Here is a 26,814-nt window from a genome sequence, read left to right as displayed (position 1 = left end):
ACACATTTTACACGCGACATTTACATTTTACGTAAGTATATAATCGCCATAAATTGATTAATCACTTGTTGTCAATGACATCATTCATATGCCCTAGACTTTATATATTAGTTTTAAAAAAAAATGTCATCAATCACAAATATTTCGTATTACGACAAACATATACCCTAGTATCAATAAAGAAAGACTTGAAATATGCAAGTCCATAATGGAAAGAGATTCCGCAGCTTGTGCCGCGCAAGTCGGGTTTTATGGGTATGACTTGACTTATATTTGACCCGTCTATATCTAACTCATCTAATATTTTTCCATATTCAACTCATGACCCATTTCAACCCGTCCGAACTCGCCCATTTGTCACCTATGCTTGTGCCTGCCTATGCGCATATATTTTTGTGTAGTAAAAATACCAAAAAATTACTCCAGAATAGACGAAATAAAAATAAAAATACCAAAAAAATTTCATCTCGAAGACCAATGAGTGATGACTAATCATCTTCTCCGATGCCATATCTTGCTCCTCTCTCATTTCACCCCAAGATCTCCATCCCCATCCCTGTATAGAGTATATAATTGATTGATTCATTGAAGGGAAGGCAGTGATCCATCAACCGAAATTAGGGAATTAAAATTTCCATACAAATTAGCATTGACTTTGCCAATAATGCCTATTAAACACATTTTACGTAAGTATAATCGCCATAAATTGATTAATTACTAGTTGTCAATGACATCATTCATATGCCCTAGACTTTGAATTAGTTGTGTTATCAATGTCATCAATCACAAATAATTTTGCATTAGTTGTGTTATCAATTGCGTCAAACATATACCCTAGACTTCTGAATTCCCTGCTCAGTGTTCACATTTGCTTAATTACTACAAATGTGTTTTACTTATAACTAATAATATAGTAATAATTAATTCTTGCATTCGACAAGATTTGACTCCTTGGCCTCTCTAAAGAGCGTGCAAGGTGACCAACTAGACTAGTCATAGTTGGTTATGATGAACTGTTAGAAACAAATGTTGTATAAAGGCGACCGACTAGACTAGTTGTAAAGGTGAAGTTACTGTTAATCCCACTCTACGTACCTACTCTCTTTCCCTCTTAATTAAGATGGGTTCACATTATCATGTGCGGAGTAGTTAGCTAAATAATACAATATATTTGTACTAATTATAATTCTTTCTTAATTACATGATCTAGTCTTTCTTATTACTACAATATTTTCTTATCTTATTTACTACAAATGGGCTTTACTTTTACCGAATCAATAAAGAAAGACTTGAAATATGCAAGTCCATAATGGAAAGAGATTCCGCAGCTTGTGTGGCACATGTCGGGTTTTATGGGTATGACTTAACTTATTCCGTCTATATTTAAGATCTAACTCGTTTAATATTGATCCATATATAACCCATGATCCATTTCAACCCGTCTGAACATGCCCATTTGCCACCTCTATTTGTGCCTATGCGCATACTCCTTTTTGTGTAGTTACTCGCTGTGAAACACAAGTGTTCAGTTGACTTAGAGAGAGGGGGAACAGAGAGAGAAACAATGGAGGAGAGGCTCCCTGAATCAGAAATCAATGGAAATGAAAATGGAAATTCCTTGCGCCAAGACAATGACTTAGAGAGGGGGGGAACAGAGAGAGAAACAATGGAGGAGAGGCTCCATGAATCAAAAATCAGTGGAAATGGAAATTCCTTGCGCCAAGACAATGAATTCAATCCTGATTGTGCTGCGGTGAAATGTTTCAACTGGAACCATCTACATGTGGCTGCATCACGTGGGCAAGCTGATATTTTCAAAACACTGTTGGCTAGCAATCCGGAGCTTGCCGAAGCTCTAGATTCGCATCAACGATCGCTCCTTCACTTGGCATCGGCAAATGGACACATTGAGATTGTGAAAGCATTGACAAAGGTGAGACCAGAAATGTGCCTAGCTCGTGATCGAGACGGTGCAAACCCTCTCCATGTTGCAGCTATGAGAGGACAGGTCGAGGTCTTCGATGAGTTATATAAAGCTAACCCACATGCAGTTCGAGCCAGGGTGGAAAGAGGAGACAAAGACACAATCTTACATTTGTGTGTCAAATATAATCAGCTAGCGTTTCTGAAGCTACTGCTAGAGAAGTTTAAAAGTGAGGAGTTTGTCAATGCCAAAGATGATGCTGGAAACACCATACTACACATTGCTGTTGCGGATGAAAGATTCGAGGTATGTTAGAAACACAGTGAAAGGTTTTAATTTTGCCCTCAACACTTGTAAGTTATGTTAATTCGAGACTAAATATCTGAACCATTGATTGCCAAAATAGACTGTCTGGATGCGCCTTAAAAGGCCTGTAGGGTAGCCTGCCCTATAGAATCCCAGGATCCATGTTTTTCATGGTTTGTATCTTAATCTCTGTCAGAAACTCACAATGTTTGACACTAACACGTACCCTGACGGCCTGCTTTGTTCTTTTTGGCCTTCGGATTGCATTGCTCTCTTCTTTTTTTCTTTGTCTTGGCTTTGGTTGATTGCTTGTCAATCTCTTTGCCTTCCTGCGTCGGGGTGGCATATGATTGTCGAGGGGTAGAGGGTGCACCTCGTTGGGATGTTACCCTCTCGTTAGGATGTTACCCTCTCATTGTGATATCTTTTGCTCTCTTGTCTCTTTAATCTCTTGTAATTCCTACATTTAATTAAAATCTTTCTTCGACGTTCAAACAAAAAAAAAAAAAAACAGTCTAACTTCAGAAAATTTATGTCGTGCAGTGAAAAATGTGATAGCATATAGGTCTTGTAAGTCAACTCTCTCGAGTAGGCGGCTTATCGCGAGAGATTTGACAACCAAAGACCCTTGTGCTCTCACATTTTTCCAACTTTAGAGTGTTAATGTTGAATACACGCATTAACACTCTAAAGTTGATCAATCGTGTAAGAAACGAGTTTCAAAAAAATGTTGGAATGTATTTTTTCCGAAAAACTCAAGGTACATGGGGTTCCCTTGGGCTAAACTACTGTCGGGCTGAAGGCTGATATTTTCTCATCATGAACCGTTCCTGGATATGCAAATAAGTGGTGAGAAAACCATAGTCATTTTTCTCTTATATTTTCTCAAATCCACCTCTCTTCAAGCATGTTAATCTCAAGGAGAAGTTAAGAAAGATATGCTTTTGTCATTTCTAGGAGACAGATTATGCTGGTTGTTGAGCCACGTAGAAAGATTTGCGTATGATGTCGAAACTGTTATTTGTAAACCAAACCATGAATTTCTCGTATCTAATGGATGTTTCAGATTATCGAGTATGTTCTCTGCCACACGAAAATAGATGTGAATGCAAAAAATGCAAGGAAACATACGGCGATGGACATTCTACTTCCTGCACAAGGACAAGGAACAAAACCAGAAGGAGCAGTCTGGATTAAAGACATACTTCGAAACAGCTTCCATGCTAAAAGAGGAAAAACAAAGCCAGAAGGAGAAAACAGTAACAATATAGAAGACTTACTTCAAAATTTTCGTGCTAAAAGAGCCAAGGACGCTATCGATCCTAAGTGGTTAGCCAAGAAAAGAAATGCGTTGATAATTGTTGCGGTACTGTTAGCGACCATGGCTTTTCAAGCTGGGGTGACCCCTCCAGGTGGTGTTTGGCAAGACAATAATGGACACACAGGTGGAGAAGCTGTGATGGCTTATAACTATCCACATTTGTACAAATACTTCCTCCGTTCTAACACAGTCGGCTTTGTTGCATCTCTGAGCACAATCTTGTTGCTCATCAGCGAATTGCCCTTCAACAGAAGGCGTTATGTGTGGGTGTTGGTCGCAGTTATGTGCTTAGCAATCACCTCCATGGCATTTACGTATTCATTCTCTATCACCGTGGTCACACCGAAATGGGAAAGGAAAGCCCTCACTCGCACTATTGAAGTTGCAGTTGTTGTCTGGTGCAGCGTGACAGCAATTGTTCTCCTCGTGCACGCAATACGCACGATAGCAAGCATTGTTGGCGAGAAAAAGAGCAGAGATAAGGCTGTGAGGAGGCTTAAAAGATTGGGTATATCACTCGGAGGAGACCCAAAACCTTGTCTGAATCAAGTTCCAGTAAACGAGGTTAACGATTGATAGGTCTGTGTTTCTTGTACGGATTTCATCAGCGATTCAATAACAATTGTAGTGTTTGATTTATTGTTGTCTCTCATTGCAAGGTTTGCAAGTACTGATAAAATTGGATGGCAGAGTAGTACTCCACTTTGCCTCATCTTTCTATCTATTGGAATGCATGAATGGCCTCCTGTTGATTTGGCACCCGTTTTCATTACCTTTCCTTGCACAACTAAAATGGAGTTCTATTAACAACAATCCAAAGAGAATATCCCAACTAGGTAAGGTCGGCACCCTCTCCCGGAGCTAATCGTGTGCTCCCGAGTCACCGGAACATAAGGGGTTGAGAAGAGTTCAACCCGCGATAACATACCGAGACTCAATCTCAATAGGAAGGAACCAAGAAACTAAGTTGTCATAAACCAATCCATTCCCGATAATCCTCAATGCAGTTGAAGTCATAACCAACCGCATCCAGTACTACTCTTGCAACGGGCTTGATTCGCTTTCATAGTACTTTTTCTTACCAACGTATCGGTTCTCTTCACCCTTCCATGCCTCCAAGCTAACCAGCCAAAAATTGCTCTCTTGGTGGAGCTATATTATCCCAAACACACTTTCTTCCTTTAGGGACCTGCACTTCTGATAGCATACATAAGGATTTGACAGAGAATGATTCATCCCCAGATGATAACCGAGACATAAGATCTTTTGTTCCTCCAGTCACAGGATGCTTTGAAAAAACAGTAATCGTTGAAGTTCTTCTTCCTCCCACACAAATAACCTCTAGGTTTGTCAAAAGTATACAAAGGGGATTTACATCAACAATAAGGGAGACTCAGTACAGAGAAAGTTCAACGACTCATCCCATTGGCTAAACTAATCTCTGGGGTGTAGATGAAGCTATCATCCAAATAATAATTATTCTTGTACAAACTATAGGTGTTCATCCAAATCTTGATTAATGCATGACAATGGTTCTTCTATTATATGAATTGGTTTGTTTTCTATCTCGTGTCTGTATTCTAGATTCCAAATACGGCTCGTGGAATGGTTTTCTTCTGGTGCCCCAAGTCAAACCAACACACTCAAAACAAAGGATATACGTGGTTCTCCAAACTTGAGAACTCCACGCCCGATAATTGGAGCAAATGATTTAAACTGGAAAAAAAACAAAGCTTTACAAGTGAGTTCTCTTAACTCACTTCACTAGGAAGCTTATAACCCAAGTTTCAAAACAAAGAAGGAAGAAAGATATATAGGATTCGGAAACCATCTATTTGTCTCCTTAAATTAGCTACACAAAGAAACAAAGGTAGTTCCAATCCAAGCTAGCTAAGTAGTAGGTCCTTTGGAGTGTTTCTAATGGGAACCAAAGATAGTTGATTCGTAGTTGTCCAGGTTATCGTTTGATCCAATCTAAAGAAGGTTATTTGGTGTGTTACGAATAGGAATCGAAAATCAAATTAAGCTGAAAAGAGAAGTTAAAGAAGTATTAAAATGTGAACTAAAGTGGAAAAAAAAAAGGGTAGTCCTATGGTACACACCATTTATTCGGGGGTGTACCGTACGCATCATGATTTTAAACCCTTGGATTTCAAAGTAAATAATCCAGACCACCCATTTCTTAAATCAATTAATAAAATAAAAAAATGGTTTAGCAGGTAACAGGTTGTTCTCTCTTCTTTGACTTTCTCTCTCTCTCTCCCTCATGTGTAAAATACTACAAATTATACAACATAAACACAATTGTTATGACAATACAAAAATTTGACACTTTCTTACCACAATGTGTCGTACCAAAAGAAATCGATCAAAAGATACTAGATACAAGATCAAAATATATCGTTGCACAATCAATAATTATTATACCCAAATAAGATACATGTCTAAAATATCACAAATTAAATATTGTATAACTTAACATCCTAACAGTCCTGATCGATCATTTTAAAAATACACTCACTAACGACATTTAGATTGTTCAGTCAATTTATATTTGGTATAAAACCTAGTCCTCTATTGTAGTTGAATGTAATGTGGCCATGCGACTGTGACACAATAATGACGATCAAATCCATTGAATTTTTTATGTTTGTTAATTAAGTCACCCACGTAATTTTTTGTCTCTATCAAGTTTAGGAAGCTCCATCATCGGCACGCAAATTGAATAATAGAATGATATTTTCCATCCAATTAAGTGCCTAGCTATAAGCCATCAACTTCATTCTTGGTACGAATGACTTAATTAATATTATGTAAAAGATAGACGATTTTGATAAAAAAAAAAATGCCTTACGTGGGGCTCAGATGGTGCATTATTATATTTTAATGTTGTATTGAAATTGAACGACGAGATTTGTTGAAGTATGAAACTTCAAGAACTAACTATGTGATTTATTCTAAAAAATAACAACATTCTTTAAAAAAAAAAAGGAACGAAGGGTTTAAGATTTGAACCCCAGATCTTTTAGATAAATGTCCAAACTCTAACACCTTATCACTATGGTACACAATTGAGAATTTGTAATTCTAAAGGCTATTAATTATATAATATTTTCTTGTATGTAAGGGCTTTATTTTCAGGCTGAAAATTTGAGAAGAGGCCTCAAATGCCTCCATCCAAGTGCTGGGCCTACACTTGTAGATCAATATTATAGCCTATGTCATTGGTGTAAATCAAAATGTCGACTATAATAATTTTTTTTGAAAGAAAGTACAATGACAATAAATTTACAAAATTATTTAGATTTTACTTTCACGACCTAGTTCCAAGGACCACCATTAAATTTGGATTGGTACGCATAGGGTGAAGGTTTAACACCGATCCATGTGTCAAATATATAGTGCCAATTGTTAAGCGCACCGCCCTGAATATTGATAAAATTGGGTATTAATATAATTAATTTCACCAATTAAAAAAAGGAAAGTAATTTTCACACTCTATTTTTTGATATTCACACTTATTTTTTTGTACTCCATTTTAGTGTTGAAATTGTATGCATTTGAGACAGTTGGATAATTATTTTTTTCGTGACCTCTCATTTTTCCACGAAGGAATTTTGATTTTTTGAATTAAATTTTGTAGAAAAATAATTTGATGTAAACTAATATTTTGAGAGGAAATTGTAGTTGTATTCAAAAATTTGGATATAATACTTACTTTTTGGTGAATTTCTTGGATGAAAATTTTGTGCGAGAACTTCATTTTTAGTTTAAATTATTGAGGTATTGTGTAGGGACAAATAAGAATTTGAAAAAATAGTGTAGAGGGAATCGAAAATTAAGATAATATGGTGGAAATTTTAAATTTGAAAAAATAATGTGGCGGGAATTGAAAATAATTAGTGGTATTGTATTTTGTCAATTATAACTATCGTTTACTGAACATTCCGATTGAATTTTTTTTATACGACACGTTGTGGATATGAAAACGCTAATTTATGGTGTTGTCATAACAAATGTGGTTATATTACTGAATTTGCGGTATGGTATTTTGCTAATAATAACTATCGTTAACTGAGCATTTCAATTGAATTTTTTTTATACGAAACGTTGTGGGTATGAAAACGTTAATTTATGGCGTTGTCATAACAAATTTGGTTATATTACTAAATTTGAGGTATGATATTTTATTGATTATAACTATCGTTAATTGAACATTCTGATTGAATTTTTTTATACGAGACGTTGTGGGTATGAAAACGTCAATTTATGGTGTTGTCATAACAAATTTGGTTATATTACTGAATTTGTGGTATTTTAGACATGTGTTATTACGGAATATTTTAATTAATTTCCTTTGGTACGACACATTGTGGTAAGAAAACGTCAATTTATGGTATTGTCATAACAATTATGGTTTGTTATAAAATTTGTGGTATTTAAATATGTTTTCTTTTTATATGACACATTGTGTTAAGAAAATGACAATTTTAGGTGTTGTCATAATAATTGTGGTTATTGTATAAAATTTGTGGCATTTTACAAATATTTTTGGCTTGGGTATAACAATTGTTGATTCTGGTACGACATATTTTGATTTTGTTACGGAATATCATACGAGTCAAAAAAAAATTGGTACGATTCATTGTGATAAGATAATGCCAATTTATGGTATTGTTATAACATTTGTGGGTAACATTATTTAATTTTTGATATTGTACGTATATATTTGGTTAGGGTACAAGTATTATGGATTTCAGTACGAATAATTATGGTTACATAATAACAATATTTTTTAATTATAGGTAACCTGCTAATGACCTGTTCAACAGGTAAATTTTAATGTACAAATCGTAACTAGAATCATAAATATGCATTAGAAAACCAAAAATTGGCATAAGGAAAATCACAAATTGTCATAATTTAGGCATACGGTATACCCTGTGTACCTTAGCTTCCTCCAAAAAAAAAATCATATAAAAACGAAAACGACAACATAAATAAAAGTACAAGCATTTGGTAATTTTTCGTTTTTATTAAAAACTTACTTTTGGTTATAGTATTTTTTTTGGACTGATAGCCGCATAAAAAATATAAGGTGAATTGAAAAAAAATATTCAAAAAAAAAAAACGAACGAAAATATAAAAAAAAATGTCAAATATTTTTAATCGAATAGCTAAATTGTAAATCCATAACTTTTTTTAATGGTCCGGAATGTCCGGCCAGCTCGCACACCTCGAGTTATTCCTTTTCCGACCCTATCAAAGGTATCAACACCATAACTAAGAAGTTTACAAGAATTTTTTTCTTATGATCTAACCCCAAAATCAGAACATATTTTGTTTAAGAACGATGCTACATTGAAAAGATATCCCGAAAAGAGAAACTAGTGAATGTGAATTTGAACCGTTGATTTCTCTCTTCAGAATACTTACGGGTGCCTTATCGGAGCACGTAGAATTATGGTTAATTTTAGTGGGAGCGAACTCTCCAACTAACAAACCGGAGTACCTTGGGCTAACCCAACAGAATCCTGTTTTCTGCTTCCGCCGAAAGAATATCTACTTCTTTTTTGATCGGCAGAAAGAATATCTACTTCAGTTTGACAAGTTAACTGCAATCAATATTCTGTTAATTCCATTGACGAAGGGAACTGAGAACACAACAATGGACGTGCCCGAAACACCATTGAAGGAGGGAATTGGAGTTGTATAAAAAACAAAGGGATGATACCAAGGCTGAAATCAATTGGTGAAAGTGGAAGAAGAAGCCAAGTTTTCAACCAAAATGTGAAGATAACCCAGTTGGGAAAATGCGGTCGGATCGAAGAAGCCACCAGAATATTCAACCAAATGCCCCACCGCAACACTGTCACCTATAACTCCATGATATCTGTTTATGCCAAGAACGGCAGAATCAGCGATGCACGGAACCTGTTCGATAAAATGCCGCGCAAGAACTTGGTTTCCTGGAACACAATGATTGCTGGGTACTTGCACGGTGACAAAGTTGACAAAGCCCGTGAACTGTTTGATAAAATGACCCAGAGGGATGATTTCACGTGGACTTTGATGATAACTTGTTACACACGTAAGGGAGATGTCGAAAAGGCTAGAGTGTTGTTCGATTTGCTTCCGGAGAAGAAGAAGAACCGGGCTTGTTGGAATGCGATGATTGCTGGTTACGCGAAGAAAGGATGTTTTGGTGATGCTAGGAAACTTTTTGATGAAATGGAGGATAAAAGTATAGTGTCACGGAATTCAATGCTAGCCGGGTATACCCATAATGGAGAGATGTCTCTGGGTTTGAGATTTTTCGAGGAAATGGATGAAAGGGATGTGGTTTCGTGGAACTTGATGGTGGATGGGTTTGTGAATGCGGGTGATTTGGATTCGGCTTGGAAATTTTTTCAGAGAACTCCTGACCCAAACATTGTCTCTAAAGTCACAATGTTATGTGGATTTTCAAGGAATGGTCAAATCACGGAGGCTAGGAGACTCTTTGATGAGATGGAGGATAAAAATGTGGTTTCTTGGAATGCAATGATAGCTGCTTATGTGCAACAATGCCAAATTAACGAGGCTATATGGCTATTCACACAAATGCCTGAGAAAAATGCCGTATCGTGGACTACCATCATTAATGGATATGTTCGAGTTGGTAAGCTCCATGAAGCGGAGCAAGTGTTAAATAAAATGCCATGTAAGAACGTGGGAGCCCAAACTGCAATGATCTCTGGCTATATACAGAATAGAAGGATGGATGAGGCTCGTCGGATTTTTGAAAAGATAGGCGCCCCAGATGTTGTTTGTTGGAATACTATGATTGCTGGATATGCTCATTGCGGGAGAGTAGATGAAGCTTTAAACCTATTAAAACGGATGCCGCAAAAGAACATAGCTTCATGGAATAATATGATATTTGGTTATGCTCAAACAGGCCAAATGGACAAAGCAGTTGCGGTTTTTGAAGAGATGGGGGAGAAGAATTTAGTTTCTTGGAATACCCTAATTTCAGGTTTTACACAAAATGGCTTATTCACAAATGCACTCACGACTTTTTTGTTGATGGTACAGGATGGTAAAAAACCTGATCAATCCACTTTTGTTTCTGGACTATGTTCTTGTGCAAATCTTGCAGCTCTTGAAATTGGAAACCAACTTCACCAAACTGTTGTGAAAAGCGGTTATGCGAATGACCTCTTTGTCAATAATGCCTTAATCTCTATGTATGCGAAATGCGGAAGGATCTTGAGCGCCGACTATGTTTTCAAGTATATTGACAATGTCGATGTTATATCGTGGAATTCCTTGATTTCTGGGTATGCTTCAAACGGAAATGTGGAAAAGACGGTTAAAATATTCCAGGAAATGACAGTCAAAGGGGTTAAACCTGATGAGGTTACTTTTATTGGGGTACTATCAGCATGTAGTCATTCTGGATTAGTAGATGACGGTTTGAATTTGTTCAGGTCAATGACTGAAGAGCACTTGATTGAACCTGTGGCTGAACACTATGCTTGCATGGTTTGCTTGCTTGGGCGGGCAGGGAGATTGGAAGAAGCCTTTCAGATGGTAAGGGAAATGAAGATCGAGCCCACTGCAGGTGTATGGGGGGCTTTACTTTATGCTTGTCGTGTATATGGAAATTTAGAGATTGGGCGTGTTGCAGCTGAGAAGCTTTCCAAACTCGAACCTCATAAATCTTCAAATTTTGTGCTCTTATCAAACTTGAATGCTGAGGCAGGGAGATGGGATGAGGTTGAAAGCACAAGGATATTGATGACAGATAGAGGAGCAGAGAAGCAACCAGGATGGAGCTGGATCTGAAGATAGAAAACAATCCATAGTTCGATTCGAGGACCATGGTAGTGCAATCCTAGAGTGTGATAAGGTAATTTTTGTGCGGCCATTTTATGATTGTAGTACCACGAATTAGGCTGTTTTTGCCCTTTGTTTCTAATGATTTTATCAACTCCACTGATTGAAATGATTTTGTGATCTGCAGGTTATCAACAGTCTGAATAACTTAGGCAGTGTTTGGTTTGCTGTGATGATTTTGAGAAGGAATAGGGGCCGTTCAACTGAACTGGCGAATGAGGATTCCATCTAAATCGTAGATTCTGCCATTTTTTAGTGAACGAAGCATCAGAATGATGAGCATGAACTTGGGTCTTGGTCTTATCGTTCCATTCAAGATTTATTCTAGTGAACCAAAACTCCCCTTATGTTGCTTTCTGATCTCTGGGATTTTGCCACTGGATGCCTATTTGAGTTGATTTGGGACAGGAAGTACTGAAAGGTGATTGGTATTGTGAAGGCTGTAGATCAATTTCCCTCGGCTCCTCAAATCCATATCGTCCAAATAATGATATAACTGAGTCAACTGACTGAAGAACATTCACCCGGTTTTGGGCAGATCGGATTCTATTAAGGAAAGAACCACCACTGATGAGTGTGAACCTTAACTATTTTGGATACCTGCAGTATTTTCTTTTTTTCCTAGAAGAAAACTGTTCTGAGTATCTACGAGCAGTGTTTGGTCACCGTGGAGTGCTTCGAGTCCGTGTATTAGTGAGAATTCAGCACTGCAAATAGACCTTTGTTTACAGTTTGGCATATGCTTATATTCCAGAAACCGTGAGATGTACTTGTTTATGCTTGAAGTGCTTAGAATTATGTCATGTGCTTAGATAACACTGATCTCTCATGTCCTCACCATAAGTAGGAGAAGTCGCCTTGAAGAATGACTTTTCATCCTCTGAATGTTTGGACACGGGCAGCCCGAAAATTCCTCACTCCTCAATGCTTCTGTAATGAGGCAGTCATCTGTATGAATATGAACAATAGTTGCGAAGCTAACGAAATTAAGTTGCTAATTTAAGTATAATTGTTCTTCCTTTGCATTAATTGCATCTGTTTTTTTTTTATCTAACTATTGTTTGTAAGCCAATTTTCAAAAACAATTTAAAAACACTTAATGAAACCTTTTAAATTTAACGGTTTTTTAAACTCAGCTTTGTATGAATTTCTCAAAAATGCTCATTTGAGGAAATATTTAGAATCATAAATTTCCGGATTGTTAATTTTCTAAGATTTAATAAGAAAACAACATTTGTTTTCTGATGAAAGATTAATTGGGGGGACAATTGAGTGGGACTTTTTTGACGGATCGTTAGATTGAGTTCGGTTTAACTTTCAGGACTTTTTGAAAGTTTTGTCCTTATTTAACTTTAAGTTTGTTAGTTTTGAGCCAAACTTTTTTGTATTATTGATTCGTCTTGACGAGAGGAATCGAAAAAGTTAAAAAAAAAAAACTTTTATCCAAATATATTTTGAATTATTCACTTTTAAGCTAAACAAGTGCAAAAATGTGCACTTTTTAGCTTAAATTAGCTTAAAAGTGGATATTTCCCAAATATTTGGGTAAAGGCAAAAAATTTTGGGTTTTCCGATTTCTCTCGTCGAGAAGAATTAATAATCCACAAAAATAGTGCAAAACTAACAGATACGAAAAAAATTGAATAATGACAAAACTCACTTTCTGCTTAGTGAAACTCCACCTAGGGGTTCAATATTTTTTTGAAGGATATGAAAGTGTTTACATTGAAGACAAAGTTGTGTATTTAGGTGCTCTAATTATTTGTCATGTACTCCCCAAAATACCACTGCATTTGACAAAACAAAGCTCAAAAGCCAAAAACATCACCAATGCTACAACCACTCCTACCGATCATTTTCCGACCACTTATCTTTCACATGTGTGTCGGCTCCACACATTTAAATTATAGGATAGGCTCCACACATATGTGAGACAGAAATGATCGGGGAGTGACCGGTTGACATGTCCTTAGCATTATTGAAACATCAAAGTTGGAACCTAATCAACATAAATTTCCAAAACGTGGCAGAATAAGGTGCACCCGGCCCCTCTTTGATTTGTTGTGACTGGTTTGTTTCCAACCTGAAATTGAAAGGTAGTTCGGGTTTAGGCAATGATGCCATGTGGAGCACCCTCTAGGTTGTCACTTTGTGGCAAATTTGGAAAGACCGAAACAAAATAAAGTTGGAAATTGATTTCCACACTCCCCTTTTTACCACATACATTTTTTTTCTGTCTTTATTTGGTGTGAATTTACTCTATTGCTCTTTAATGTGTAAAAAAGTGAACTTATGAAAGGGTAAAAATGTAAATTTACATGAATAAGGATAAAAAAAGGAGTGTGTGTGATAAAAAAGAGAGTGTAGAAGTCAATTCCCCGTAAAGTTTTCAAAACATGGATTCTAATGTCTATTATAGCTCCAAAATATCACTGCCTCTTCGCAATGTTGTGGTTCATAAATGCACTCATATGGTGGGTAAGTGGTAACTCCATTGTAGCTGGAGTGGAACTCAATGTTGATGGTTGCTGTCATGAGAGCTCTGAAAAAGCTGGTTCTGGTGGACTCTCCCGCGACCATAAAAGGATATGGTTTCTGGGCTACTATGGGGCTAAATTGATCGAGGCCCAACTATAATTTTGGAAAAAGGGATTGAACAATGCTACCATTGAGCCGGACTCCCACGTGGCTGCCCAATTGATTAACAAAGGATATCCTACCAGCCATCCTCAATGAATGTTAAATGAAAAATCTTGGTAGCCCGCACACGCTCATCTATGAGAACTGCTATGTATACCGATGGAATTGTAGGGATATCGTACCGACCGGCGGCGCGGGGCCGTCTCCGGCCACCGGACGGCCGATCCGAGCCGTCCAAAAATTTTAAAAAAAAAAACCGAGGGGACCACACGGGAATCAACGGCATCCGATGTGTGTAGGGTGCTTGATCTAAACACCTTATTTTTTGTGTATAAATATACACAAAAAATAAGGTGTTTAGATCAAGCACCCTATACACATCGGATGCCGTTGATTCCCGCGTGGTCCCCTCGGTTTTTTTTTTTAAAATTTTTGGACGGCTCGGATCGGCCGTCCGGTGGCCGGAGACGGCCCCGCGCCGCCGGTCGGTACGATATCCCTACAATTCCATCGGTATACATAGCATTTCTGCTCATCTATAGTTCGCATCCATCGTCAATTGCAAACCAATGTGCGGATAATCTTGCGAGATTGGGAGCTGAACAAGAGGATGATTTACTGAAACCACACTGCCATCGGTTCGTAACTTTGTTACTCCATTGAAGATGGGAAAAATTAGCGTGTTTTAATCTCTTCCAATTTCCTAATATATTCTGTTCAAAAAAAATTTCCTACTATATTTGAACCTATGTTGAACTCCTTTTGGATCTAGTTTTGTGAATTACCATTGCACCTAAAAAAAAAGGAACACCAACGTGCCGTTTGATAAAGTCGAAAACTGAAGCTGAGAAATGATATTGAAAACTCAACTTTGCTACAGCCATGGGTGGGTACTGATCTTGCACCGATGACTATGTGAGACCCACTACGGGTTCCGCATGGAAGATCCGATCCATTCAATAGTTTCAAAAAAAATTGATAGGGCTTTCGAAAAATTGGCTCAATCCGATGTGTGTAGGTGCTCAATCCAATCTTCTTATTTTTCATTCAAACAGGATCCTAAAACCTAAAGGTGGGTATCGTGTCGTGTCGTGTCATCCCGTATTCGTATCAGAATTCTCTTAACCATAACCTGAACTGTTTAACTTTTCGTGTTATCATATCATGTCATATTTGTATTTCGTGTCAGAAATAGTCAACCTTAACTTGTTAATTTCGTGTCAGATTCGTATCATGTTACCATGTCATTTCATAAAGTCTCGTGTCGTGTCATCTCGTGTTCGTGTTAGAATTCTCTCAACTCTAACCTAACTTGTTTAATTTTTTGTGTTATCGTGTTGTGTCATATTCGTACTCCGTATCAGAAATAGCTGACCCTAACCCGCTAACTTTGTTTCGTGTTCACGTCGTGTTGGAAATTAGCACCTTTACTTAAAAGAGTACTGCTATTGGTACCGACGGTACCGTAGGGAAAATGCACCGACGGCCACCGGACAGCCGTCTCCGGCCACAAGACGGCCGATCCGAGCCGTCCAAAAATTTTAAAAAATAAAACCGAGTGGGCCCCTACCCGAGAATCAATGGCATCCGAGGTGTGTATGGTACTTGATCCGAACACCCCTTTTTCGTGTATATACACGTATATACAAATATATACGAAAAAGGGGTGCTCGGATCAAGTACCCTACACACCTCGGATGCCTTTGATTCTCGCGTAGAGGCCCACTCGGTTTTATTTTTTAAAATTTTTGGACGACTTGGATCGGCCGTCCGGTGGCCGTCGGTGCATTTTCCCTATGGTACCATCGGTACCAATAGGATTTCTGTTACTTAAAACCGCGTGATTAATCCAAACACTCGTCAGTCGTCACCACGCCTACGCCACCCGAGTCCCACATGTACGGCGTCGTTCCAAACACAGATAGCCAGGCAGAATGTGTCAATACACACAAACGCCTCTCTCTGAAAACAAAAAAATTTACCTCGCGAAAATCCCTATTTTCCCCTGACAGCCTCCCCCACCCGGCCACCCCCTTCTCTCTCTCTCTCTCTCTCTCTCTCTCTCTAGAGAAAAAAACCCTCACTTCCCTCTCTATCTCTGGACATTATCGACCGGTAAATCCAGTAATCTCGTCGTTTTCTTCCGCCATCGCCCACTGACCTCCTCCCCCGCCCTCCACTATCCCCCGCGCGTGTCCGATTCATCCATCTCTCTCCTCCCTCTCTGGAAACCTCCTAAAATAAGCGAAAACTATTTTTACTTTTTTTTTTTTGCTCCGCCGGCGGCGGTTCAGTTCCCGCCGTCACCCCGCCGTCCGATTGCCCGCGCGATTCCTTACCTGCGCATCGCCTCTCTCTCTCAATCCCGACCTAATTCGCGTCGGTTTTTCTGTACAGAGAGGTTAGTCCGTCCGAATGAATCATCAGCTTCCCTGTTCCGATTGATTGTCTCAATTTACAGCGAAACGCTACCGGATTAGGGTTTTGATTGCTGGTTTAGAGTTTTCCCGCCTGTCTAACGGTGTTTTTCGAGTTTTCGCGTCCAAACGAATAGATTCTGCTGCGATCCATTGCTTTTGCTGTTGAATCGAAATGGTTTTGGCATTTTGGAGTCTGTGGGTTCTCTGGATCAGAATTATTGAAGAATTCATCGATTCCTTGATTGTTCAGTTTTCGAATTGGACTTCGTAGAGCGCTGTTTGTGAACTTTGTTCCATAGTGATAGAAATATTTCTGTTTGGGTCTTTTGCCTTGTTTGAACTTTTGTGGCTACTTATATCTAGAGATTATGTATCTCTAAGGGGTTCAGTCCCTTTGATTCTTTGAATTTCTCGGTATAGCAAAGTTTTCTCTGTTTTTAAATTTGATTTCAAGTACCACATGGCATCAGGAGATGCCTCGAACAAGACATAAATTTGGTTTATTTGTTTTCTATGCTTGTTTCTTCTTCTCTAAATTATTAGAGTTGCTAATTTGGAGTTAAACTACGACTTTAGATGTTACTGACCATGTGTCCCTGACAGGCTTTTTGGGTTTTTGAAGCTTGTAGACAAATCTAGGGGAGTACAGGAATTAAATGAATCGGTTCTCGCATTATTAAATGCTTTCTATTTGAAGCATTTACCTTGTGAAGAGAAGTGGACGCGAGTGCAGTAGAAGTTCAATGTGAGTGGAAGTATGGCTTTATTTAGGAACTACTCGAATGATGCAGTTTCACAGAGTGTCTCGGATGAGAAAGTCCAAGGAAAGAACGTGGAGAGAGTACGTGGAATTGTAGAAAATGAGAATGTAGAGGCTACTTCTAGTGATAAAGATTGTGAGATCAAGATGGATAATCGGTATAGAAGTGATGATGAACTGGATGATGTGAGTAGGATTCAAGATGATAGGGTACAAGATGATGCAGCGATAGAGAATGGTAGAATTTCAAGCTTGCAGCCTTCTGGAAGGAGAACAGCTTTGGTGGGAAAATGGGGTTCAACCTTTTGGAAGGACTGTCAACCTATGCAGGCTCATGGTGGGGGCTCGGAATCTGGGCAGGAGTCCAAAAGTGGATCCGAGTATAAAAGTGAGGAAGGATCCGAAGGAGATTCATCAGATGCTGGGGAAGCTAGAGCAGGGTCAGAAGATGATGATGAGTACAAGGAAACAGAGAAGGTTCAAAGGGATCACGTTGATGTCCCTGTAGATGAGATGTTGTCTGATGATTACTATGAACAGGATGGTGACGATCAGAGTGACTCCTTGCCCTACAGACCAGTAAATCATTCCAGTGGTTATAATTCAAAGCCACAGTCAAGGTCTGCTGCAAACAACATTGCGGCTAGGAATTCAAGAACTGCAAATGGTGAAGAAGATGATGACGAAGATGCTGATTCTGATGAAGATGTGAATGATGGTAATGGTGTTTGTCATCATCAGATTTTCTTCTTAGATATGTTTTTGAAGGGTACATGAGTATTACTGAGTGAATTTTATAACAAAATAATTTTGGCTTGCACACGTGCCTCTTGATGATTGTTGTGTTGATTGTTTCTTTTCTTGTTGTGGCAGGGGATGATCCTGATGATGCTGACTTTGATCCTGAGTATGGTGCTATGACAAGCCCCAAGAGAAACAAGGTTATCACATGCGTATTTCTTTATCTAAGACCTTTATATTATTAGTTATTCTTCAAATGTTCTTGCTATTTACCTGGTAAACATGGATTTTTTATTTCGTGCATTGTCTGTACTGTAGTTTTACATTGCAATTTTGTCCACTGTTTTCATTTCTGACTTGAGTTGGGACGAGTCATATTCATTTTGATCTGTCATGTGAAGCATATCATGCAAAATAGGTTGAAACCTTTGGAGATGTAAGCTAAAGTATATGAAATGACGTTAGAGTTAAAACATTATGGAAGGTAATATTTGAAATAAATAATAGAAAAATGTATATCTGCTGGTTGCAAAATGTACAAGGACCACCAACCATAGCAAGCAGCCTCTATTTTGTTTAGATGATGCAAGCATCGCCCGCTTTAATTGTACTTTTAGGAGGCAGTGGTGTTCATAAAGCTTTCAGCATTGTTTGTGGAGGTTTTAAGTATTGGCCTGTGATCGTAGCAACCAAAAAAAAGTTATTGGCATGCGATGCTGGTGAAGAGATAGAGCTGCTAAGTTGGAAATGATCAAGTGCTATTCCTTCCAAACCAGACCAACCCGGATCTCCAAACTTCAGATATTCAATTACTTTTTGAAAGCACAAATTCAACACTTGGGTTGTACCACCACCATCAACACCATAACTGTCACTAGTGCCACCTTTTCACTCAACTGCTGTGATCTTAACCATCGCCAAATCACCAAAGTGGCAAAACAACAAGCATTTGACCGTAATACAATCGCTGCACACTGCCACTATTTCAACTCCCTTACTTCCTCCACAAAGCTACTACTTAGCTTTGCGGCTTTGACACTCTATTGTGTTGTGAAGATCTGAAAAGTAATTTTTGAAGTATCAAATTCAGTTCTGGTGGCTTCTACATGGGCTGTCCGAGTTAAATGTGACTTCTTGGCATCTTTGAAAGCAGTAGTTTGTGTAATTGACGTCTGCCTTGTGGCTTGGAGTGATGGAGTTGATTAGGAGTTTTTTTCTTTTTTGGTCTCGTGCTTCTCATCTGAGGATGATGTTAGTAGGTACTACTACTCATCTACGTTGCATGATTGTGTCTAAAAGTTGCTTCTATTGCACAATTACCCATTTTGTTTGCAAAAGGCTTTAGATTCGTTGATCTTGTAGTGTTAAAGCTTCCAACTCAAGATCAAATGGAGGTTGCCGCCGTTGCCTAGGCTCGTATACTAGTTTTGAAGGTCATACTTAAACTATGTGGGACAAGCTTTGACATTCCCCCACGCGTGCAACCCCAATGCGCACGTGGAGCGGTGAAACAAGAATCCAATATATAGGGATCACAACGAAACTAAGTGCACTTGCTTGAACAAATGGGGCAATCTAGAGAGTATTGTCCAAGCCTCCGAAACCTTGGCTTTGATATCATGTTAAAACATCCAACTGAGTGAAGAGGCCACCGAGAGTCATATATTGGTTATTGAGGCCATAATTGACTGATTTAGGAGAAAGCTCCAACATATGGAAGTTCTTCATGTCGAAATTGTGATCTTGATGGAAAAGTGAGGTTTCCTAGCTATGTGTAGACAACTGGATTTGTATGTTGTAATTGCACTTTAGAGTGGTGCTTCCTGAGGGCCGAAGCTTTCTAGTGCCTTAATCTTGGGAACAAAGATGTTCTCATGATTTTGTAGCAAGAATTTGTGCTAATCAAGGTTCCTATTAGCAAGATGTTCTCATGATTTTGTAGCAAGAATTTGTCCTTTTACCTGATCAAGGTTCCTATTAGGGATCATTTTTTGCCCATTGATTGAAGTTTGTCGCTTTGTTGTTCTTTCCACTTGGCACTCACTGGGTGGTTAGCAGTTAGGTGGTGGGGAAGTGATCAAAATGACCTACTCAAACAACTTGCCTGTTAGTTGTGTCACAAGATGTTAAGAGTCAGTGGTAACAAATCACAGAGTAAATTTAGATGTCATGGCTCTGCTCATTTAGATTTTATATGTCCATTTAATGTGTCATTACTAACTCCCATGTTAGAATTTTGCCAGATACGATTAGTTCAAGTGCCATAAAACTCTTGGCCGGGGAGGGATGTGCATTTTTTTCTCTTTTATTTTTCTTTTGACGCTGGTTCTGTTTAGTGAGTATAAAACTCTACCAACGACTTGTATAGTTATCAGTTTTCATTTTGAATTCTTAGACATGATGTGCTCTGATTACGATAGATTTTCTATGAATTAAATGTGGAACTTGAACTTCAGCGTGCTAAGAAATTGCATTCTTCGGCTGTTATCAGGATGAAGATTGGGACGGAGAAGAAGATTCTGATGAAGATGATAAAAGTGGTGGTGATGATGAAGTTGATCTGGATATATCAGGTGAAGATGATGCTTATAAGAAACCTAGGGGTAGGAAGCAAGGTAGGGGTGCACATAGTGTGAAGTCGGCTAAAGAAAGTAAATCGTTTACTTCAAGTCGACGAAAAAGAGGTAGAATGTCATTTGAAGAGGAAGATTCATCAGCAAAGGATTCGGAGGTTGACAGCGATGAGGATTTCAGAAGTATGACTAGGAGAGGTGCACATAGCCGCAAAAGTGTTGGTGGTCGTTCTGCTTATGCAAGTGGAAAATACAATGAAGTAAGAACTTCAACTCGGTCAGTGCGTAAAGTATCATACGTTGAAAGTGAAGAAAGTGAAGAACTTGATGAAAGCAAGAAAAAGAAGAGCCAAAAGGTGTGCTGTTACTGTTGAATATATTTCTTTGTTGGATTCATGTATGTTCATTACACTTCCATTTTCTAGTTCTTGAGTTGGATAAATTATTTCTAAACTTCATGTTCGGTTGAAGTGGTTGACTTCATTTTCAATGGTTTGATGAATCGTTTTGGATCGAAACCAGACTGTATAGTCTTGAGGATTGAAATTTTTGTCTTCTATATTCCTACTCGGCCCTGTTTGTTTGAGTATATAATTCAGAAGATTTGCTTTAGCTTTGGGGCTGTGGTTGTGTTTCTCAACATCCATTTTGCATTCAAAGACATGTTTTTTAATTTGTTTTCGGTAGCAAGGCACCCTTCGAAGGCAAGGCCACTTTCGGTAGCAAGGCACCCTTCGAAGGTGAGGCCACTTTGGACCCACCGTGCAGCGTTGAACCCTGGATTCTAGTGGGAGTTGAATACAAGGTCTTCGTGTTAATGGTTGTCCCAGTGATAGCCTTCTGCTTGGGTTATGTGGGGGTCATTTTTCTTGACATGATACCTGATGTTCCTAGGAACTAGATTTGGTTATTGAAAAGTTCTTGTAGTTCTCCCTTTATTTGATACTGTGGTTACAGCAGAGTGAATATAATGGGGATAGGATTTGTTGGATGCACTTAAATCTGTTGTAATCCTACCTGATTCCCGTTTCCTGACATATGGATCAACAAATCTCAAAAGTTAATGGAGATATTTGCATTTAACAATGTCTTGATTTGCCAGTCATTTATTCTGATAAGGAAACTAATTTGTGCATCTGGCAAATTCAAACTATGGGATCGCACTGAACTTAACCCGATTGTTTATGTAAGTTTCTGTGCTTTCCACTTTGTATTGTCACTGGAACTCTCTCTTCTAGGTAAAACTTAACCATCTCCCTTTAAACTGGACTCCATCCTCCTTGTAATCATATCCCCTTTGTGATGAATTTCATTTGTTGCTGATAAAAGAAGATCTAAACTAATTACTAGTGTCTGTAGACTAATGGTCCGGATTAGTTAGTTTTTAAGTAGTGTTTGTTGGTTGGTCTTCCACTTCCTAGAAAACTATTCACTTCTATTGTATTTTTTAAGCTATTGTTTTGTACCTGAATTTAATGTGCATATGTTTCTTGTTGAATTCATATAATTGTGTCTCTTATAGTTTCTCTATTCTTTCAAATTCATGTTAGTCACATATTTATTTGTGTTTCAAAGGATGACATTGAAGAGGAAGATGGGGACTATATTGAAAAGGTGTTGTGGCATCAGCCAAAGGGAACAGCTGAAGAAGCTAAGAGGAATCAGAAGTCAACAGAACCTGTGTTGTTAAGCCAATTGTTTGATGCTGAACCCAATTGGAACGAGATGGAATTTTTAATAAAATGGAAAGGCCAGTCACATCTACACTGTCAGTGGAAATTATTAACCGAGCTTCAAAATGTAAGCAGTTGCATGTAGATTTTTATGTAATACTGGTCATTAATATTAGTCCGATGCATAGTCAGTACTATTGCCCCAATCATGGCTTCTGTTAAAATCAGATTCCTAAGATATCTTAATAGCCTGAAACTAGTTACTTCTCTTCTTTCTTATTTGTTAACGGGATGCAATTTCTTTTTTTCCTTCTGTAAATTTGCAGCTCAGTGGTTTCAAGAAGGTTATCAATTACACTAAAAAAGTGATGGAGGATATTAGATATCGGAAGAGAGTCTCACGTGAAGAGGTAATCTCAAGTTTAGCAAAGTGTATGTAAAATCCAAGAGTTCATTGATGGGAATTGGAAAGATTTGAGAACAAAATCAAATTTACTTTGAAGGTACAATGGTTTTTGCTTTTTCTTAATGTTGGAGTTGTCAAATCCAATATTGAAAGCTGTAATGATGTTAACCTATTTTATTATCTAGAAACAATGAGAATTGGTCCGTGAGTCATAAAGATGTCTCAAATGCATGGACTTTGTTAAAACTTGTAAATTTATTGGAAAATTTATCTCAACAATTAGATGTAGATCTCTAGTTGTGATGACGCTGCAAATGACGTGGTTGGTTCCATGTAAGTTCATTTTAATAGGAAAATTTTCAGATCACCACCTCTCGTCTCTCCTTTGGACCTTTTCTTATTCTTGTCTCTTCTTTCATAAACCTGATTCTCTTCCTGGTGTCCTTCTGCCTCCTCTCTTGCATCTTGTCTTTATATACCAAAAAATACATTACCCATCAGCTCAAAAATACTTTACAATTATTAAAACCCTTGTTATGCTGTGCATTTAAACTAACCTTCATATTATCTTCATTGGCCACCTTCATGCAACTCAAAGAAGGAAAAAGAAAAGTGAAGTCAAATATACTCAATTTTGAAAGATTGTAATGTGATTTGATGTGTTTTTTTTTTCCTTTGGATTACCTTTTTTTTAATGCCTCCACAGACAAAGACTAATAGTGAAGAGGTACGCAGAGATAATGTTGAAGAAAGGATAGTAGACTATAGGTGAAAGGAAAACTTTGTAAATGAAAAGAACAAATTGTAATTAATATGTGAAAGTGATTGATTATAGTCTGTTTAATGAATCAAAAGAATTGAAATGAAGGAACCGCCAATTTGATTTTGGTTTGTTTTAAACTTCATTATGTTCTTGCTCTTAGTTTTTTTTTGTAAACCCTTTAGAGGAGGAGGGTGCTGCAGTCTTTTTGCAATGTGTCAAAATTTGTGAAATCAGTGTTATGCAGTGTAGATTTAATTTAGCTTCATTGATTATCTTCATGCAACTCAAAGAAGAACAAATTAAAGAAAAGTGGAACATAATTAATTTTGAAGGATAGTAATGACATTGGAATTCATTTTTATGAGGATACCTTTTATTTGTGCCTCCACATGCAATAGTGAAGAGATATGGAGATAAAATGTTGAAAAAATGATTTTAGGTTGTAGATATATTGTCAGAAAATTTTGTCAACAGAAGGCACAAATAGCGTTTGTAAATGTGAAAGCTAATAATAATATATATTTTCTTCTGTTTAATGAATCAAAAGATGTGAAATGAGGAACTGGACAATTATATTTTGGTTTATATTGAATCTCATTATATTCTTGCTTCTGCTTTTTTGTTAACTTATTATAGGAGGGGAGCTGGGTACCTGTTAGAGTGTTATTTGGAGATAAGAATACTGCTGCTAGGTTTTTTTTTTTTTTTGAGTCAAAGGAGTGATGCTTTTAGTTTTGGAAAGAGTTTTTAGTTTTTGAAAGGAAATATACGTTGGCATTGTATTCTTATAATGTGAGCGAAGGGAATGAGGGGGAGAGGCGGAAGCGGTAGAGAATGCCACATGATTTTCAGAATTTTAGAAAAAGGAGAGAAAAATACATTGCCATACTATGTAGAGATTTGCAGTTGGGTATGTGGTCAATTGCTTTAGTTGTTTGATTTCTGGTATTACTGTTCACATTTCGTGGGACGGTTCACTCACTATGCTAATCTATTGGTGCATCAATTGGCTAGATTGAGGTCAATGATGTGAGCAAGGAAATGGACTTGGATATAATCAAGAAAAATAGCCAGGTTTGCTTTTGGTTTATACAGTGGTCGTCTTTTGCCTCCTCTCTCTCTCTCTCTCTGAAATATGTTATAATATTGCACGTGTAGGTGGAGAGACTAATTGCAGACAGAGTGGGTAGTGATAGCTCAGGTGTTACGATTCCAGAGTATTTAGTCAAATGGCAAGGACTGTCTTATGCGGAAGCAACCTGGTATGACAAAGTTTAAACTGCCTTTGCTTCGGGCATATGATCATAGAAACTTGTATTTTGGTGCCTGTTTTTCATTCACGGAATGTTATGCAGCCTTCAGTTTTCTTGAATACTGAATAGGTTTTCATGAATATCTCATGTAGAGTTTCTCTACATCCAGGAAGTATAAACGCAATTGCATTTGTTTTCACGTTCAGCACTGTTATTTTTGCGGCTTTGTAGCAGAAACAGAATGCTAATTAGGTTATGATGCTATATTCCAGGGAGAAAGAAGTTGATATTGCATTTGCTCAAGATGCTATCAATGAGTACAAGGTAGCATACTGATTCCTATGTGCTTTGTGTTCCTTAATTCCGTGTTTATCTTTATATTGCTGTTGAAATGCTGGTTAATCTTGCTGGAATTTGCATTATTTGTTGATGCTGCCTACCTCTTGCTTTGAATACTTGTGTGATACGCGGGCATTTGCTTCTTTCCGTGAATGAAAATACGTGGTGCATGTGTGTAGTATATGGTATCACGTTAACTTACCATTTATATTATGAAGCTTAGGGGTGCACAGGCGGGCTTTTGCTGCTTGTCACATGCGTATTGACCTTTTTATTTTTCCAAGCATTGAAATATATTAGTCAAATACCCAAACCAAACCGAGCCTTGTGTCCCAATCAATTGGGGTTGGCTACATGAATTTTATTTTTCCATTGAGCTCTGTCCAGGTAGCCCTGTTCACTTAGATTTAGTAAGCTCAAAACCCGCAGAAGTAAATTTAAACAGTGATTTGCTTGTTTCGACACATGCCGAATGGGAAAAATAAACCTTCTTCGTGGCAAGAACATACATTCATATCATTTGACTGTTGTGTAAAATGGTAATGATCTTTCCAATGACTAAAAGTGTGGACGTCCATTTCTAAATTGATGTTATAGTTATTTGGCTCAACTAATTTTGTGGAAGCTATGTAGGCTATAGATCTTTTTCAACAGAATGTTCTTTTATCACTCACTGTATCACATCTTTGCGTATGGAATGTTCAACAGTCTGGCTAGGAACAGCACAGATCAATGCAGATAGGTTTTGTGCAAACAAGAAATCTCAAAAGCAAATAAGAAACTTCAAAATATAACAGTAGGTGGTCTTCCTCAAAGGAGTGTCACACAGCGTGGGGCTCTAGTTTGCCTGGAAAGGTTTAAGAAGTTAAGGAACTTCTTGCAGCATTGCCTTTATGCAAGAGTTTGTGGAGGACTACTGATAGTGTAGATATCAACTTTGTGCTACTCATGTTGTATGGTCAGATATTACAGACGATGACTGAATCTAGATTCTAGGAACTCCTGTGATGCCTTTGAAGGATTGCTGATGGAAAAGAACCTCGAGGTTTTGGTGTTTTGGATAACCTTTGCCTTGAAATCACCTTGACACAGGAAATGGTCTCATTGGGACTGTTAAATCTTTGCTTTCACTCATGCCCTTGCAAGTTACAACAGGTCAGATATTCCCTTCTCTCACTGGGGGAGGATATCTGGCTTCTTAAATAGGGTGTCCCACACTCATTTGGTTGAATATACAGGGAGGGGAAATTTGAAAAGGATTGGATACACCGATACAGTATAACAGAAAAGGGCTAACTAGTAAATGGTTACTCAGATAAAAAAAAATGAAACGGGAGGTTGTATTTCTTCTTTTTACTTAAACAAGGGTTGGAATATATATTTTATATGCAGTTGCCTGCCTCTTTTCTTATCTTCCATCAAATTGGCGTGGTGACAAATATGGATAATTGTTCATTAAGCTGCGTTATGTTTTTCCAAAGGAAACATTTGATATAGTCTCTCGTTTCTAGTTTCGCTTAGGTTATGTTCTCAACTTCTCATCCTTTATGTTTTGGTCTCCTTGAAGTTTGCGATGGATTTTCTCGGTTAAGTCTCTCTTATGCTTCCGAAGTTTTGAAGCTATTGTTTTAGTCTTTGTGTTTTGGTAAATTTGGTCCATTTTATCGCCCACAATTTGATGTTTTACATAAATCTCCTAAACATATGGCATTTTAGACTTTTTATTCATTGACTGATTGACATTACTTAGTTTGGTAGTTTTGGTTTTTGATGTCTTTCTAGTTTGTGTTTGATGACGAAATGGTCTATCGAAC

General features: G+C 37.7%; 3 protein-coding genes across 8 annotated transcripts in view; all 3 read left to right on the top strand.

The window, feature by feature from the left end:
• Nucleotides 1–1,503: 1,503 nt before the first annotated feature.
• On the top strand, nucleotides 1,504–4,190 carry LOC131314521 (ankyrin repeat-containing protein ITN1-like). Its single transcript, XM_058343214.1, has 2 exons — nucleotides 1,504–2,230; nucleotides 3,297–4,190. The coding sequence occupies exons 1-2, from the start codon at nucleotides 1,565–1,567 to the stop codon at nucleotides 4,125–4,127; spliced, it is 1,497 nt and encodes a 498-aa protein (XP_058199197.1). The 5' UTR covers nucleotides 1,504–1,564; the 3' UTR covers nucleotides 4,128–4,190.
• Nucleotides 4,191–8,932: 4,742 nt separating this feature from the next.
• Nucleotides 8,933–12,352, top strand: LOC131314520 (pentatricopeptide repeat-containing protein At4g02750-like). Of its 2 annotated transcripts, XM_058343213.1 has the most exons (3): nucleotides 8,933–11,157; nucleotides 11,299–11,445; nucleotides 11,560–12,352. In XM_058343213.1, the coding sequence occupies exons 1-2, from the start codon at nucleotides 9,279–9,281 to the stop codon at nucleotides 11,379–11,381; spliced, it is 1,962 nt and encodes a 653-aa protein (XP_058199196.1). In that variant the 5' UTR covers nucleotides 8,933–9,278; the 3' UTR covers nucleotides 11,382–11,445; nucleotides 11,560–12,352. The 2 variants fall into 2 exon arrangements, with proteins under 2 accessions (XP_058199196.1, XP_058199195.1); XM_058343212.1 differs by having other exon boundaries at nucleotides 8,933–11,445.
• A 3,673-nt stretch (nucleotides 12,353–16,025) lies between these two features.
• The window catches only part of LOC131314518 (protein CHROMATIN REMODELING 5), a 29,107-nt gene continuing 18,318 nt past the window's right edge, over nucleotides 16,026–26,814 (top strand). The window contains exons 1-10 of one of the 5 annotated variants that reach the window (XM_058343206.1): nucleotides 16,026–16,473; nucleotides 17,096–17,970; nucleotides 18,126–18,193; nucleotides 20,485–20,922; nucleotides 22,142–22,366; nucleotides 22,566–22,649; nucleotides 24,423–24,482; nucleotides 24,567–24,670; nucleotides 24,934–24,985; nucleotides 26,093–26,155. In XM_058343206.1, the coding sequence (XP_058199189.1) occupies nucleotides 17,250–17,970; nucleotides 18,126–18,193; nucleotides 20,485–20,922; nucleotides 22,142–22,366; nucleotides 22,566–22,649; nucleotides 24,423–24,482; nucleotides 24,567–24,670; nucleotides 24,934–24,985; nucleotides 26,093–26,155 (1,815 nt within the window). In that variant the 5' untranslated portion in view covers nucleotides 16,026–16,473; nucleotides 17,096–17,249. The remainder of the gene's footprint in view (nucleotides 16,474–17,095; nucleotides 17,971–18,125; nucleotides 18,194–20,484; nucleotides 20,923–22,141; nucleotides 22,367–22,565; nucleotides 22,650–24,422; nucleotides 24,483–24,566; nucleotides 24,671–24,933; nucleotides 24,986–26,092; nucleotides 26,156–26,814) is intronic. The other 4 variants (XM_058343209.1, XM_058343207.1, XM_058343208.1 and 1 more) reach the window with 4 other exon arrangements.

The sequence above is a fragment of the Rhododendron vialii genome, chromosome 13a (genome assembly GCF_030253575.1).
Source record: "Rhododendron vialii isolate Sample 1 chromosome 13a, ASM3025357v1".
In the NCBI taxonomy this organism is placed as follows: Eukaryota; Viridiplantae; Streptophyta; class Magnoliopsida; order Ericales; family Ericaceae; genus Rhododendron; species Rhododendron vialii.
The sequence above is the reverse complement of the archived record's forward strand: the minus strand, read 5'-3'. Positions and strand labels throughout refer to the sequence as shown.